The following is a 16,054-nucleotide window of genomic DNA, read 5'->3' on the forward strand; positions in this document are numbered from 1 at the left end:
AAGTCGTAAACTATACCCTAGAGAAAGAAACTATGCAGTGATCGAAAAAGAGGCATTAGCCATCAAATGGGCTGTCGAATCCTTAAGATATTACCTGGATGGTCGTGAATTCACTTTGTTTATAGACCATGCACCCCTTGAGTGGCTTTTGCGTAACAAAGGGCATAATGACCGGATTTTAAGATGGTTCCTTGCATTGCAACCGTTCAGATTCACCACTTTACATCATAAGGGAAAGGCACAAACCAATGCTGAATTCCTCTCTAGATACCCACTTGAACATTTTCTTGTAAACAAGAAAGTTAGGGAAGGGGGATGCCGAAATGGACCTGACCTCGGACCTTCAGGAGCCGCCCCCTTACCTCGAACTGCAGCTGTTGTTGCTTGGGCCAGAGACTGAACCCTCAGCAACCCAGATAACTCTTGGTTCGGGACCTCTTCCTTACAGGAACACGGAGGCGTGCCAGACAACAACAACCAATCAGGCAGGGAGCAGCGAGAAGAAAATGTGGAGCAGGAAGAAGAACATGGTGTTGTCACGGAACCCGGAAGGAGTAGCCAGGAGCTGAGGACACAGAGCCGGAGAAGATGCTGGGACAAGGAGAGAAATCCGGGAGAACCACAGAAGGAGTCCCGGAAAATGAGGAGTGATGGATTCCCCAGGGAGGACGTGAACGTCGCCGTAACTCAGGACAGTTACGGCCTGGACGGTGAGTGACACCGCACACGAGTCTAGGGCTCAAAGAGACGGGAATTGGGTGGGAGTTCGAGGGAGTGGGGTGGACTGGCGGGAAGGTACGGGCCACTAAAGCAGCTTTGGCACTATTCTAGGGAGCAGTTGTGTGGGGTTTTGTGGCACCATCCCATTGTGTTCTCCCCTTTATCCCTCCCACAATAACATTATATACTTCGGAGGAAGGTCAAAAGCCATCAACTGCCTCTGCTCAATCTCAACGCATGGGGGTGCAGAGTTGACGTTTCAGGTGGAGAACCAGAAGATCTGCTGCTGCAACAGAAGATCCTCCTGAAAGGACAGCATGTTCGGAGGATTGATGTTCATTCTCGGAAGCACTGGATATCAGACTCTCCTTGCCCAGTCCGGAGCCACAAGAATGACTTAGGCCCATTGCTCTTGATCTCCTTCAGAACCCTGGGCAGGAGTGGTATAGGCGGAAAAGCATACAACAGGCCTGAGCTCCACTTGCGACGAAAGGTGTTGCCGAGCGATAGCTGCCTTGAAAACTCAAGCGCGCAGTACTGCTGACACTGCACGTTCTCTTCGGAGACAAACATATCTAAGCAAGGTTCTCCCCACTGCTGAAAGAGACCTTGCACCACCTCCGACTGAGACGCCATTCATGGTCTGCTAGGCATCGACAGTTGAGTTTGTCCGCCCCTGTGTTCAGAGACCATGCCAGGTGTTGAACTCCCAGGGTTGTGCCCTGCTGTTCCAGCCATGTCCATAGATGCAGGGCCTCTCGACAAAGGGTCCATGACCACACCCCACCCTGAGAGTTGGCGGTGGTGTTGTCCGTGAACACTTGCACCAGCTTCCCCTTGAGAGAGGGAAGAAATGCCTTCAATGCCAAACGAATCGCCCGGAGCTCCAACAAATGTATGTGGAGCCCCGTCTCCGCCGGAGACCAGCGTCCCATGACCTCCACCTCTCCCAGATGGACGCCCTATCCCAAAAGTGACGCGTCTGTCACAACTGTGAATTCTGGTTGGGGAAGGGTCTGCCAATGACCCAATCACTGTTTGTCAACCACCACTGCAGATTTCTCCCAGTTCCTTCTGAGATCTGGACCACGTCTGTGAGATTCCCTCGGTGCTATGCCCATTCGGGTCCTACTACAGAGCCCGCACATGCCACCTGGCATGTTTTACCAACAGGATGCAGGAGGCCATGAGGCCCAACAGCCTCAGAGTCAGTCTCACTGAAATCCAGGATAAAGGCTGAAATATCAGAATCATAACCTGAATATCCTGGACTCGCTGTTCGGCAGGATAGGCCTGAAACTGCGTTGAGAACAGCTCCTATGAAAAGGAGCATCTGAGAAGGAGTCACGCGTGACTTCTGCACGTTTATAGAGAACCCCAGCGAATGCAGGAGGTCCATTGTAGTATGAAGGTGGGAGATAACTGCCTGGGGCAAGGATGCCTTCAACAGCCAGTCGTCAAGGTAGGAGAAGGCTGACACCCTTAACCTGCGCAGATGAGCTGCGACCACCGCCATCCCCTTGGTGAACACCTGAGGGGCACTGGTTAGGCCAAAGGGGAGCACGGTAAACTGAAAGTACTTGTGGCCTACCTTGAACCGCAGGTAACACCTGTGGCCTGGCAGGATGAGAATGTAAAAATAAGCATCCTGCAGGTCCAACATTAACGTCCAGTCTTCTTGGTCTATGGCAGACAAGACCTGAGCTAGAGTGAGCATTTTAAACTTCTTCTTGGGAGCCCGGGCCGAGCCCAACCGAACCAAGACCACGAGGACGTCCCCCCGGCGACTGGGACCCGAAGTCCAGTGCCCAAAGACTCTCCTCGACGAAACAGACGACGCCTGCAGACTCAGAACCAGGGGCCACCCCAACCGCGACCAGCCGACGGTAAGCTTTTCCGACACCCAAGACACCCCTGCACCCGGCGCCCTGCAGCCCCCTGTGCCTCCCTTTGGGGTACCTACCAGTTGAGACCCCAGTGCTGGCCCCAGGAGCCCAGTACTGGATTACAAAAGTAACGCGATCGTACTTTACCTGCATCCTGAATTTTCTCCCATTGGATAACATTGTCAGATTTACCTTGAAAAGGTTCTAAGTGTGAACTTTTAAAACTGCTTTATATTCATGAAAATTCACTACAGTAACTAAAATGATTCTGCTAATATGGTTTCAGCTTAGACCCCAGGACTGAATCTAGGATTTAGTCCTGGAACTACTAAAGTAATCTATATAGTAATCAACTGTACTTATATGTGGAACACCCATTGAGCTCAATGCTATAGTGTGTTTCAGGATTGTGTTGCCTACTGCCACTACTGTATTCATTGTGGGCACAAACTTTATTGCTTCCTTGCAAAGTAATTACATGAGAGTATTCATATCTAGCAAGGTATATTGTTATGCCTGTTGGTTCTAAAAATAAAACAACAATATATTTGGATATAAAAACCATTGGCCTAGAGTTCAGTCCTTGAGTGTGTGAAACCTTTTGCTGACTGAGTGTGTACAACAAATGCTTTGCACTGCCCTCTGGTACTGCCTTACTGCTCGACCAAGCTACCACTTTTGAGAGTAAGGTCAGTCCTGACTTTAACCTCTGTTATACCTCTGGGGTTGGTGGATTCTATACACACGGTACTTCATTATTGTCCAGTATATATAGAGCCACTTTCTCACAATTCTCCCACCAACTGGAATAGTGTGTTCCTGCAGAGTCAGCCTAGGAGTGCTGGGAGGCTGCGTCTGCCGGGTGCAGTGTGGCTGACGACTTCTGGCCTCCATTCTGAGATGGGAATGCACAGCGGCCTCACAGGGCGTGGGTAATCTGTGCGGGCGGTGGCTAGGATAGGGCTGATATGGCTGGAAACCCCTTCTGTTGCCTCGAAAGAGGCAAACGGAAGACGGGCCACGAGGAATTGAGGAGATGTCCAAGGATCTAGCCGTAGCTCAAGAGTCCTTGAACGTGACCGGGGCTGAGTCTGCCTTTTCCCCCAAAAGACGGGTTCCATCAAAGGTCATGTCCTTTAGATTGGACCAGACATCGCCTGAGAAGCCAGTTGTCCTAAACCAGGCATGGCGTCTTAAGGCCACAGTTAGTGGAATCAATATGGCCAGCCAATCGGTGGTATCTAGGTCACACCATATGGTGAATTTTGCTGCATCTTTCCCATCCTTGACGGCCTGGGAGAGCACAGCCCGGGCCTCCTCCTGGACTTGTAGCGCTTGCACATCAGTCTCCCAAAGGGAATGGGAGAAACGGCCCAATAAGCAAGCGTTATTCACCGACCACAATGCCAGGCTGGAGGAAGGGAACAACTTCTTCCTAAATTAGTCCAGCCTCGTGGATTCCCTCTCCGGAGTGGCAGCAGGAAACTTGCCCAGGAATGTGGAGGCCTGCACCACCAAACTCCCTGGGGTGGGGTGTTGGCTGAGGAACTTTGGGTCACACAGAGCTGGGCAACGGCGGCGTGACATCGTCCTATTCACAGGAGCCCCTGTGCTAGGCTTGGACCACTTCCCTAGAAGGACATCCGTAAGTGCCTCATTAAAGGGCAAAAGGGGTTCAGAGGTGGAAGGACCCGGTTGAAGCACCCCGGTCAGAAAATTAGTCCTGACCTGCAATGAGGGCAGCTCTAGTCCAAGGACCTCAGTTGCCCTCTTTACCACCATGGCATCGGAAGCCCCCTCCTCCGTGGTGACTGTTGGTGGAGAAAGCATGCCAGTATCTGGGGAAGTGTCCATCCCACTGGACTCCGCAAGTTCCCCATACCAGTCCAAGTTCTCCTCAGAGACATCCTGATGTTCCAGAGGGTCCATAGACCCCTCCCATTCCTCTCCCGAGCCTAGCACATCTTCAAAGTGCTCAGGCGACAACATAGCACTCCTGGGTTCAATCGACGTTGAAAAGAACTACACCTGGATGGTGCCTATATAGGCACAGTGATGTCATAACCAACGCTGTCGACGACATCACACAGAGCCAAATGGAGCCACCCCACGCCGCATGCAAGGGGTATTGCTCGACAAAAATGTCTGGATCCAGCCTGATGTCGGTGAAATTCAAAGGTAAGGAATCTGCAGCTAGAAGTCTGTATCAGATTCCTGTAATGTTAGGGCATTAATGAGAGCTTGGGTGAGGTGTGACATCACCACAAATTAGGGGGATGTTCTGTCTGCTCTATGTATGGAACATACAACCTCTATTAGTTGTTGTTAGGGTGGAAATGACATCCACCGAATTCTAAATAAGGCCTTTAGTCTTCATTCTCCCGCTTCATGACAGGTGCTGGAAAATAGATCACATCGCAAGCAAGACTGGACGGGTTCTCTAAACATTATTTGCCTCTTTTTATGTTCCGGTTTAGCTTCCATTGTGTGAGCGCCACACTGAGCGTGTGTTTACTTGTGGTCATCTTTCGTCCCAGTTCCTATCTTAGTTTGTCATCATGCACAGTTGAAGCCGAGCATATCATACAAAGGGATGGTTGAGTGGACGCTTTAAATGGGGAAATCGAAGTACCGAAGTGGCAAGCTATGTACTCCCACACCTGCTTCTCCCCATCCCCAATCCTTGCTTCACGCGTCCAACTAGGCTTCTAGCAAATAAAATGCACAGAATGTTGTACCTGAGAGCTGTGTCTTTTCTGCATCAAAAGTCCTCTGAGTAATGCTTGCGAGAAGCATGTGGAGAGGCCCATCTAACTGCCCTGCAGATGTTTGCTGAGTGTTGAAGGCCACCAATATTGTCTTTGTCCAGAGTAATGCACCCAGAGTCTCCAAGAGGCTTCAGCTCCTCACATGCCAGAGGTCTGAGGACAGAAACAAGCTCTCAACCTGTCAAAAGTGAGCCTGGCCGCTTCATGCTACCATAATTCAACGACATTAACTCATGTAGGCATCCGATCCATCTCCAGAGTCCACTTACGCTCTCAACGGGAAGCTATCGCCAAGATATTGTTCTTGAGGGACCGGTCCCTCTAGAAGATGCAAGAAGGCGAAGAGAATGAGACAGAATCCATCCTTGTTTGGTAAACGAGCTTCTTTAAATAGAATATGGTGGCAGAGTCGCTCTTGAAGGCTTGTCCCTGAGTGAAGGACGAGACCCAAAGGTCACCTGAATAACATGAGGTTGAGTTTGAGGCCTTGGCAGGGAGGTCTCCAGCAGTACCTTCATGAGCTTGGGGTCATCGTCATTTTATACTGATGCCTGCAAGGTGGAAGAGGGGCCTGATGTTGGATACCACCACAAACGACGCTGTTGGGACAGGAATGTCCGCTGCTTGATGCACAGCCATGTTCCCGTGTTCTGAGTGCCCTGCTCGGTGTGTGTGGTAGGCTAATGTTTGATTTTCGGGTATCCCCTTACGCTAATGCAGCATATGTGCAGAAGGTAAGGCCTGTCCTATGTCATGAGTGAAGACTTAGACCTGCCCTGTGACCGGACAGCGGAGACTGGCGACATTTGGAAGTGGTTGGGCAAGCAATCTGGCATTGCGAGAAACCAGCAATGCCTTCATGGTCAGTGTCAAAGCCCTCAGTCCTGGGTCCTTAGACACCGTGGGCCTCATTTATGAGAAATGACGCATCGCTGCGTGAAAGCAGCGATGCCTCACTTCTCAGTGCGCACTCATATTTAATGTATGACGCATCATGTCGCAAGGAGTTACAGATACGTCAGTATTTGTGATGTATCTGTAAGCGCAAAAGTGACGCGTTGCTGGAGGGTTCTTTAGAAGTTCCTGCATTTCTACTTGGCTATAGACCGTTCTCAAATTAGCATTGCTGGAGGGTGTCACAAAAGTGACGCAACTCCAGCAATGCGTCCTTTCACATGGGGCAAGCCCCATGTGAAAGGGCCTGCATCAGTCTTACGCCTGCTGTGAGGCAGGTGCAAGATTTTGACGCAACGGCGTCCTAAAAGTGACGCAGTGAAATCTCATAGATTTCACTGCGTCACTTCTACGACCCTTCCTTGTGTCAATACGCCCCCTTTGCATACATTACACCTGGCGCAGGTATAATGTGACGCAGGGGTTTACAAAGTGACGCATCTACCTAGATGCGTCACTTTGTAAATATGGCGCAACAAGGCGCATTTTTTACTCCACTGGTGCGTCACAAAAAGTGACGCACCGGCTGCGTAAAAGTGACGCACAGCCTCATAAATGAGGCCCTGCTGTTTATAATGAGCCTTGACTGAGAGCTCTGGAGTAGAGACTGAAGGCACAGAGAGTTTCTCACAGCGCCTGTCAGTGAGTCAAAAAGATGTCACAACACCACGCTGACTCAGAGAATGCAAAATAAAATATACCACATGCAATATAAACAATAACTAAATAGCTGACATGCGTTACCGTAATGTTTTAAAGTTAACTGTTTTTAACTTTAAAATATTCATGTAATGCATGTCAGTGAATTGTTTTACTGTTTATATTGCTTCATTATTAAAAATGTAATGTTGACTTACCCACAGGCAGCGCGTCCTCCGGTCCTCAGTGTCCTTCTCCAGTCAGTCCGAGTGCGGGGACCCTGAGCCAACCACGCTAACCAATCCAGCCACTGCCCTTGTGCTGTTCATGATATTAACCAGCATGAGAGAAGGGCCAGGATTGGCTGGAGCGGCACTCCTTTGGAGAGGTTTAAAATGCGCATGTCGGGCTGGCCGTCAACACAGCAGACCAAACCGACATGCGCACTTTAAACTGGAGTGACCATTAAGCCTCCCTGCTGTCAATCAGCAGCAAGGCCCCGCCCTGCTATCACACTCAGCACGGGCTGCCAGCAGTTAAAGATTAAATGGTGAAATCTTATTTTGACGTTTGCTGAGCTCGCAGCGGGGGTGCGGGTGGTGTCGCTCCACCGCCCTAGTGGAGAAACCCCTGCTGAGGAAGGGGGCACATAGCAGGCCCTAATGTTGCAGACAGTGGGAGCATCTGAGCCTGGAAGAGGAAAGCATGGTGCTGAGCAGTGAATACATTTCACTTACAACACAAATGAAACCAGTCCTTTCATTGGATCCTGCTCCCAGGATGGCTCTGTGGGTTAAACGCGCGCTGCTGAGATGTGCTGGTCACATGTTTGAGTCCTGATAAAGCTGATTGGCTGCTTTCCCACGTTTATATGGCACTCAGTGGAATGATGTCGCTTAGCACTTTACTCAGCCTCCCATCCTGCCGAGGTTATTAAACTGAGCACCATTTAAACTGAGTGGTATCAACACCTGTTAAAGCGCTTAGAAATGGCAGGATTTGGTAGGAAGCACTACATAAAAAGCATTATAAAGCCAGGACAGAAACACAAAAGCACCTTACAGAGGCCCTGCGCAGTCAAAGGGCAGTGTGAACTGACACTGGGTAATTCAGAGCCCTCCCCGGCCCCAGGATGGCGCGTCCAACCCTCACCTGTCTCCTCGCGCTCCCCTGGCACTGCCAGGGTCAGGTCCTGGTAGAAGGTGGTGATCCGGGTGCCATCAGCGTGCTCGACGATGAGGGTGCCATCTGTTCTCTGGACAGTCACAACCTTATCCTCTCGGGTTATCATCACCTGGAGAGAGGCAGACAAGGGGCAGTGAGGGTCAAGCTTTGCATTCTAGGTCTCACCTGAGAGAGGAAGATGGGGGCAGTGAGGGTCAAGCTTTGCATTCTAGAGCTCACCTGGAGAGAGGCAGAGGGGGGCAGTGAGGGTCAAGCTTTGCATTCTAGGTCTCACCTGAGAGAGGCAGACAAGGGGCAGTGAGGGTCAAGCTTTGCATTCTAGGTCTCACCTGAGAGAGGCAGACAGGGGCAGTGAGGGTCAAGCTTTGCATTCTAGGTCTCACCTGAGAGAGGCTGACAGGGGCAGTGAGGGTCAAGCTTTGCATTCTAGGTCTCACCTGAGAGAGGCAGACAAGGGGCAGTGAGGGTCAAGCTTTGCATTCTAGGTCTCACCTGAGAGAGGCAGACAGGGGCAGTGAGGGTCAAGCTTTGCATTCTAGGTCTCACCTGAGAGAGGCTGACAGGGGCAGTGAGGGTCAAGCTTTGCATTCTAGGTCTCACCTGAGAGAGGCAGACAGGGGCAGTGAGGGTCAAGCTTTGCATTCTAAGTCTCACCTGAGAGAGGCAGACAAGGGGCAGTGAGGGTCAAGCTTTGCATTCTAGGTCTCACCTGAGAGAGGCAGATGGGGCAGTGAGGGTCACGCTTTACATTCTAGGTCTCACCTGAGAGAGGCAGACAAGGGGCAGTGAGGGTCAAGCTTTGCATTCTAGGTCTCACCTGAGAGAGGCAGACGGGGGGCAGTGAGGGTCAAGCTTTGCATTCTAGGTCTCACCTGAGAGAGGCAGACGGGGCAGTGAGGGTCAAGCTTTGCATTCTAGGTCTCACCTGAGAGAGGCAGATGGGGCAGTGAGGGTCAAGCTTTGCATTCTAGGTCTCACCTGAGAGAGGCAGACAGGGGCAGTGAGGGTCAAGGTTTACATTCTAGGTCTCACCTGAGAGAGCCCGAGGGGGGCAGTGAGGGTCAAGCTTTGCATTCTAGGTCTCACCTGAGAGAGGCAGACGGGGCAGTGAGGGTCAAGCTTTGCATTCTAGGTCTCACCTGGGAGAGGCAGATGGGGCAGTGAGGGTCAAGCTTTGCATTCTAGGTCTCACTTGAGAGAGGCAGATGGGGCAGTGAGGGTCAAGCTTTGCATTCTAGGTCTCACCTGAGAGAGGCCGAGGGGGGCAGTGAGGGTCAAGCTTTGCATTCTAGGTCTCACCTGAGAGAGGCCGAGGGGGGCAGTGAGGGTCAAGCTTTGCATTCTAGGTCTCACCTGAGAGAGGCCAAGGGAGGCAGTGAGGGTCAAGCTTTGCATTCTAGGTCTCACCTGAGAGAGGCAGACGGGGGGCAGTGAGGGTCAAGCTTTGCATTCTAGGTCTCACCTGAGAGAGGCAGACAGGGGCAGTGAGGGTCAAGCTTTGCATTCTAGGTCTCACCTGAGAGAGGCTGACAGGGGCAGTGAGGGTCAAGCTTTGCATTCTAGAGCTCACCTGAGAGAGGCCGAGGGGGGCAGTGAGGGTCAAGCTTTACATTCTAGGTCTCACCTGAGAGAGGCCGAGGGGGGCAGTGAGGGTCAAGCTTTGCATTCTAGGTCTCACCTGAGAAAGGCAGATGGGGCAGTGAGGGTCAAGCTTTGCATTCTAGGTCTCACCTGAGAGAGGCAGATGGGGCAGTGAGGGTCAAGCTTTGCATTCTAGGTCTCACCTGAGAGAGGCCGAGGGGGGCAGTGAGGGTCAAGCTTTGCATTCTAGGTCTCACCTGAGAGAGGCCGAGGGGGGCAGTGAGGGTCAAGCTTTGCATTCTAGGTCTCACCTGAGAGAGTCAGACGGGGGCAGTGAGGGTCAAGCTTTGCATTCTAGGTCTCACCTGAGAGAGGCAACCGGGGGCAGTGAGGGTCCAGCTTTGCATTCTAGAGCTCACCTGGAGAGAGGCAGAGGGGGGCAGTGAGGGTCCAGCTTTGCATTCTAGAGCTCACCTGGAGAGAGGCAGAGGGGGGCAGTGAGGGTCAAGCTTTACATTCAAGGTCTCACCTGAGAGAGGCAGACGGGGGCAGTGAGGGTCGAACTTTGCATTCTAGGTCTCACCTGAGAGAGGCAGATGGGGCAGTGAGGGTCAAGCTTTGCATTCTAGGTCTCACCTGAGAGAGGCCGAGGGGGGCAGTGAGGGTCAAGCTTTGCATTCTAGGTCTCACCTGAGAGAGGCCGAGGGGGGCAGTGAGGGTCAAGCTTTGCATTCTAGGTCTCACCTGAGAGAGTCAGACGGGGGCAGTGAGGGTCAAGCTTTGCATTCTAGGTCTCACCTGAGAGAGGCAACCGGGGGCAGTGAGGGTCCAGCTTTGCATTCTAGAGCTCACCTGGAGAGAGGCAGAGGGGGGCAGTGAGGGTCCAGCTTTGCATTCTAGAGCTCACCTGGAGAGAGGCAGAGGGGGGCAGTGAGGGTCAAGCTTTACATTCAAGGTCTCACCTGAGAGAGGCAGACGGGGGCAGTGAGGGTCAAGCTTTACATTCTAGGTCTCACCTGAGAGAGGCAGACAAGGGGCAGTGAGGGTCAAGCTTTGCATTCTAGGTCTCACCTGAGAGAGCCAGACGGGGGCAGTGAGGGTCAAGCTTTACATTCAAGGTCTCACCTGAGAGAGGCAGACGGGGGCAGTGAGGGTCGAACTTTGCATTCTAGGTCTCACCTGAGAGAGGCAGATGGGGCAGTGAGGGTTAAGCTTTGTGTTGGACTCAGGGTTGCTAAGCCACTTAGGGTAGCCTGGCCTAGGGTAAGACAGTCAATTATTAGAAGCTCATGTGTAAAGTTTGCACACCACCCAGCAGTAACTCAATGCAATTCCACTCAAAAATGACACTACACCAATGTTTGTGGAAAAATACGAGCTGTTTTATAAAAAAATAGATTTGTTTCACTATGTCTTTCTTACACTTAGTATTTCTCCTTGTAATCTTTTTCACTTTGTGTATTGAATAACACTTTTCAATTTACATACAATTCCCCTTTAGTACATTTGCATAAGAGCTCAGCACCAGTTTCACCCTTCCTTTATAGCAGTATTATGCATCTATTGAAGGATAAACAGTGGCTCAAACCGAATCTAACCTGTACACATGTAACTAAAATAAATCAGGTTTAAATCTTATCTCCTTTCATTGGCTATATATCTTGTACATTTCACAATCACCTCCTGTGAGATTCACGAAATTCAGCTACGACAGGGAACTCGTTATTCACTTTCAAAACATACAGCCCAGTGATTCACTTGTAAGTAGAGTGAGCAATGGGGGTTTCTACAGGCCTTCCACTTCCCCCTGCCTCACAGGTAGCGGGAGTCCCCAAATTCAGCTCTGTTCCTTTAAATGGAGCACAGCCCCAGTCAAGCGTAGCCTTTTTCTTAAGGGCTGACTCGTTTAGCACCCCCAGGTCTCCTCATGCTCCAGAGGAACTTCGTGCTTGAGAGCCGCTAAGCGAAGGGGCCTGTTTACTCCCTCTTTCCTGCTTACTTGGTGTCTCTGCGACTGGCTGTTACCCACTGTCCCTGAAGGCTCCGTCCCAGCTGGGCTGCAGTCTCGCCCTCTACCCCCGCTTTAGGTCAGCGGCCCGGGGGGGGAGGGTCCGTGTTTGGAAGGTTGATTCTCCTCACTGCTCTCGTCGATTCTCCCGGGCTCCTTCCTCTACCGGCTCCTTCCGAGGAAGGCTCCTCCTTCACCCCGCCTCTTCCTCCACGGCGCCCGGCCTCTTCCTGGATCGCAGCTGAGTCCGTCTTCCTTTGCCGCACTGCCGCTCCGCCCTCTGACGCGACTCCACTCGGCTTGTGGCGTCCCCTGGGTTTCTGGCAACACCGCTGATCCGTCTGCCAGAGCCGGTTCCTCCGATCACCCGACAGCCTCAGTGGGGTTCTCGCTTCTGTCAACACGACGTCAGTCACCACAATAGAAGCGCTCCACGCAATGTCACGCTACAGAGCAGATAGTGGGTTTGACTGGCACCTGGATTCCACGCCTTAACTTCCTCTGACTGGAAGTGGGTCCACGCTACCAAGGTACCTTGCGCCTCACTCCACTTCTTATTTCGGGAGATCTCTAAGCGCTTTGGGCACCTGAAGTCTGACTGAAAGTTCTCCTCATTAAGAGGGCTGGCTCCAGTAGTAATGGGAGAACATCACTGAAGTAGACAGTCGAGCTTTAGCACGATCTCCCTTAACTCAGCGCGTCTCTCCTCTACTAACTTTTCCTCACTCCTCCTATGTCCAGCTTCCACAGTACCTCCTGATCACTGCACAAAATGGCTTCCTGACCCCTGCCCTTTTATAGCCTGTCCACCCAGGGTCCAGTAGGATCCAGAAGGTTCTGGAAGGGCTCTATGGTATCCTATGGGAATTTCTCAGAGGATGGCAGTTATGACAGTTAGTATCCACCATTTTGTTGATCTGGGTGAATCCCAGTCAGAAAAGGCACCTAGACTTGAGGTAAAAAACTATTAGGGGAAAAGAGCATCTATCCCCCAGGCCAGCACCATAAAAATCTAGTGGACACAAAAAGATAGAAAGGGAATGAGGGGCAAAAAGGGGACAAAATAAATAATAAATTGGAGGGACTACCCAAAGGCAGACAGGTCTAACACTTTGCATTCTAGGTCTCACCTGAAAGAGGCAGACGGGGGGCAGTGAGGGTCAAGCTTTGCATTCTAGAGCTCACCTGGAGAGAGGCAGATGGGGGCAGTGAGGGTCAATCTTTGCATTTTAGGTCTCACTTGAGAGAGGCAGACGGGCAGTGAGGGTCAAGCTTTGCATTCTAGAGCTCACCTGGAGAGAGGCAGATGGGGCAGTGAGGGTCAATCTTTGCATTCTAGGTCTCACCTGAGAGAGGCAAACGGGGGTAGTGAGGGTCATGCTTTGCATTCTAGGTCTCACCTGAGAGAGGAAGACGGAGGCAGTGAGGGTCAAGCTTTGCATTCTTGGTCTCACCTGAAAGAGGCAGGCGGGGGCAGTGAGGGTCAAGCTTTGCATTCTAGGTCTCACCTGAGAGAGGCAGACTGAGGCAGTGAGGGTCGAGCTTTGCATTCTAGGTCTCACCTGAGAGAGGCAGATGGGGCAGTGAGGGTTAAGCTTTGCATTCTAGGTCTCACCTGAGAAAGGCAGACGAGGGCAGTGAGGGTCAAGCTTTGCATTCTAGGTCTCACCTGAGAGAGGAAGATGGGGCAGTGAGGGTCAAGCTTTGCATTCTAGGTCTCACCTGAGAGAGGAAGATGGGGCAGTGAGGGTCAAGCTTTGCATTCTAGGTCTCACCTGAGAGAGGCAGATGGGGCAGTGAGGGTTAAGCTTTGCATTCTAGGTCTCACCTGAGAGAAGCAGTGAGGGTCAAGCTTTGCATTCTAGGTCTCACCTGAGAGAGGCAGACGGCGGCAGTGAGGGTCAAACTTTGCATTCTGGAGCTCATCTGGAGAGCGGCAGAGGGGGGCAGTGAGGGTCAAGCTTTGTACTCTAGGTCTCACCTGAGAGAGACAGACCGGGGGCAGTGAGGGTCAAGCTTGCATTCTAGAGCTCACCTGGAGAGAGGCAGAGGGGGGCAGTGAGGGTCAAGCTTTGCATTCTAGGTCTCACCTGAGAGAGGCAGACAGAGGCAGTGAGGGTCAAGCTTTGCATTCTAGGTCTCACTTGAGAGAGGCAGAGGGGGGCAGTGAGGGTCAAGCTTTGCATTCTAGGTCCCACCTGAGGGAGGCAGACAGGGGGCAGTGAGGGTCAAGTTTTGCATTCTAGAGCTCACCAGGAGAGAGGCAGAGGGGGGGCAGTGATGGTCAAGCTTTGCATCCACATCACCAGTGGAACATAGGTTTATTATACCAGTGTAATCTACTCGTAATCTAGAGATTCCTTTGTGCCAGCTCGTACTCGGGATCTGAGCCAACCATCTCTCCACGCACCCCACTGGAGCTCTCAGATGGGGCACCGTCCCAGGTCACATATTTGGGGATTGTCCCCATTTCCCAAACTCTACATTGGAACCACAAGTCCTTCAGCTTCTGAAGCCCAAATGAGTCAACTTCTCCACTAGCATTACTTGACTTTAGACTTCACCTGCAGTGCTGCACGCATTAGTACCTCTGACACTCAGCTGCAGTACTGCAGCCACTCCTGACTCCGATCCTCACCTGCAGTACTGCAGCCGTTCTTTACTCTGAACCTCACCTGCGGTACTGCATCCATTCCTGACTCTGAAGTCACCTGCAGTACTGCACCCGCACCTGACTCTGATCCTCACCTGCAGTACTGCATCCATTCCTGACTCTGAAGTCACCTGCGGAACTGCACCCGCTCCTGACTCTGATCCTCACCTGCAGTACTGCACCCGCTCCTGACTCTGATCCTCACCTGCAGTACTGCAGCCACTCCTGACTCCGATCCTCACCTGCAGTACTGCACCCGTTCTTTACTCTGAACCTCACCTGTAAATCTACCCTTCTTAACCGTCCTCATCATTTGGACTTCTTCATCCAGTCTTAACTCCAGACATGTGAACCTCGGCCACCAGCCGTCCCAAACCTCACCTTCAGAGCTGCCCATTCCTGACTCATTGAGATAAAGATGGGGCCACAGCTCCACTGGGCCCTGATCTGGGTACATCTCCCCTCTACCACCTGAGCCAGAGAAGCCCTACATATCCTGAGGTAGGCTGGACCCTCAGATCCCGCTCCATAGGGTTACGTCAGTCTGTGGTTTAATACACCTCAGGAGAGTAGAATACACATAAAACACAATGATCAATAAAGAGAACAAGGCATCTCTAGCTCCCTCCTGGTCACAGACCCAACCCCCAATACTATTCTAGCTCCTAAGAGTGGATAACTAAAAGGGTGAGGGCCTGTAAGAAGACAAACTGCTGCTCGTGGTCCTCTTCAGTGGAAAGGGGTGTCCACACACAAGGGGCTCCACTATGAACACCGTGGTCTAGAAAGTTGTGTCCCATGTTTCCAGTCTCAAGGTGACCTCCAGCCACTTCTCTACATCCCCATGCCAGGGGGGAGGCTGAAGTAATCCTCAAGACACTCAGGGACCCCGCAGCATGGGTAGGTGGTCAGAAAGGAGGTAGGATCAACCTCACACGATGGCCCCAATGGGGATGAGCATCTCTTGGCCTCCAGTCCAACCGTGGTTCCATAGGTCCTATCAGTTAGCGAGGGGCTCTGCCGCTCTGGAGGACGCTGCTTCCTCCTTAAGTGTCCATGGGCAGAAATGTCTTGTTATCACTCATCCTGATGACAGCAGAAGATTCCTCAGGATCTTGTTGTCACTCATCCTGATGACAGCAGCAGATTCCTCAGGATCTTGTTGTCACTCATCTTGAGCACAGCAGCAGATTCCTCAAGATCTTGTTGTCACTCATCCTGATCACAGCAGCAGATTCCTCAGTATCTTGTTGTCACTCATCTTGATCACAGCAGCAGATACCTCAAGATCTTGTTGTCACTCATCCTGAGTTATTTTGTCTTCCGGAGCAAAGGAGTACCTTCTAAAACGTTGCACGTGCCCATATTAATCTTCATATAAAACCAAGAAAGGCAGCTCCACCTCCCCCCCAAGCACTCTTCTGGGCGCTGCGGTCAAAGCGACGCCAAATCACGGTCTGAAGCCCACACACCAGGAGAGGGAACTCTGCTTTTGGCCTCAAGGGCCACACAATTTTTGGGGTAACTAATAGATATAAAAGTGTGCACCTTCCCAGCAGACACTTTCCTCTCCCAGGTATGGAATATGTAAATACCTCGCCTGTGAAACCTGCAAATAAGCCTTTAGTTATCTCTCTGTGAATCAGGACATGAAGAAAGC

General features: G+C 51.6%; 1 protein-coding gene across 1 annotated transcript in view; it reads right to left on the reverse strand.

The window, feature by feature from the left end:
* SPAG17 (sperm associated antigen 17) overlaps positions 1 to 16,054 on the reverse strand; it is a 1,900,597-nt gene that overhangs the window by 587,953 nt on the left and 1,296,590 nt on the right. The window contains exon 32 of the mRNA XM_086935838.1: positions 8,120 to 8,261. Within this exon, the coding sequence (XP_086791964.1) occupies positions 8,120 to 8,261 (142 nt within the window). The remainder of the gene's footprint in view (positions 1 to 8,119; positions 8,262 to 16,054) is intronic.

This window comes from Lissotriton vulgaris, chromosome 8 (assembly GCF_964263255.1).
Source record: "Lissotriton vulgaris chromosome 8, aLisVul1.2, whole genome shotgun sequence".
Classification (NCBI taxonomy): domain Eukaryota; kingdom Metazoa; phylum Chordata; class Amphibia; order Caudata; family Salamandridae; genus Lissotriton; species Lissotriton vulgaris.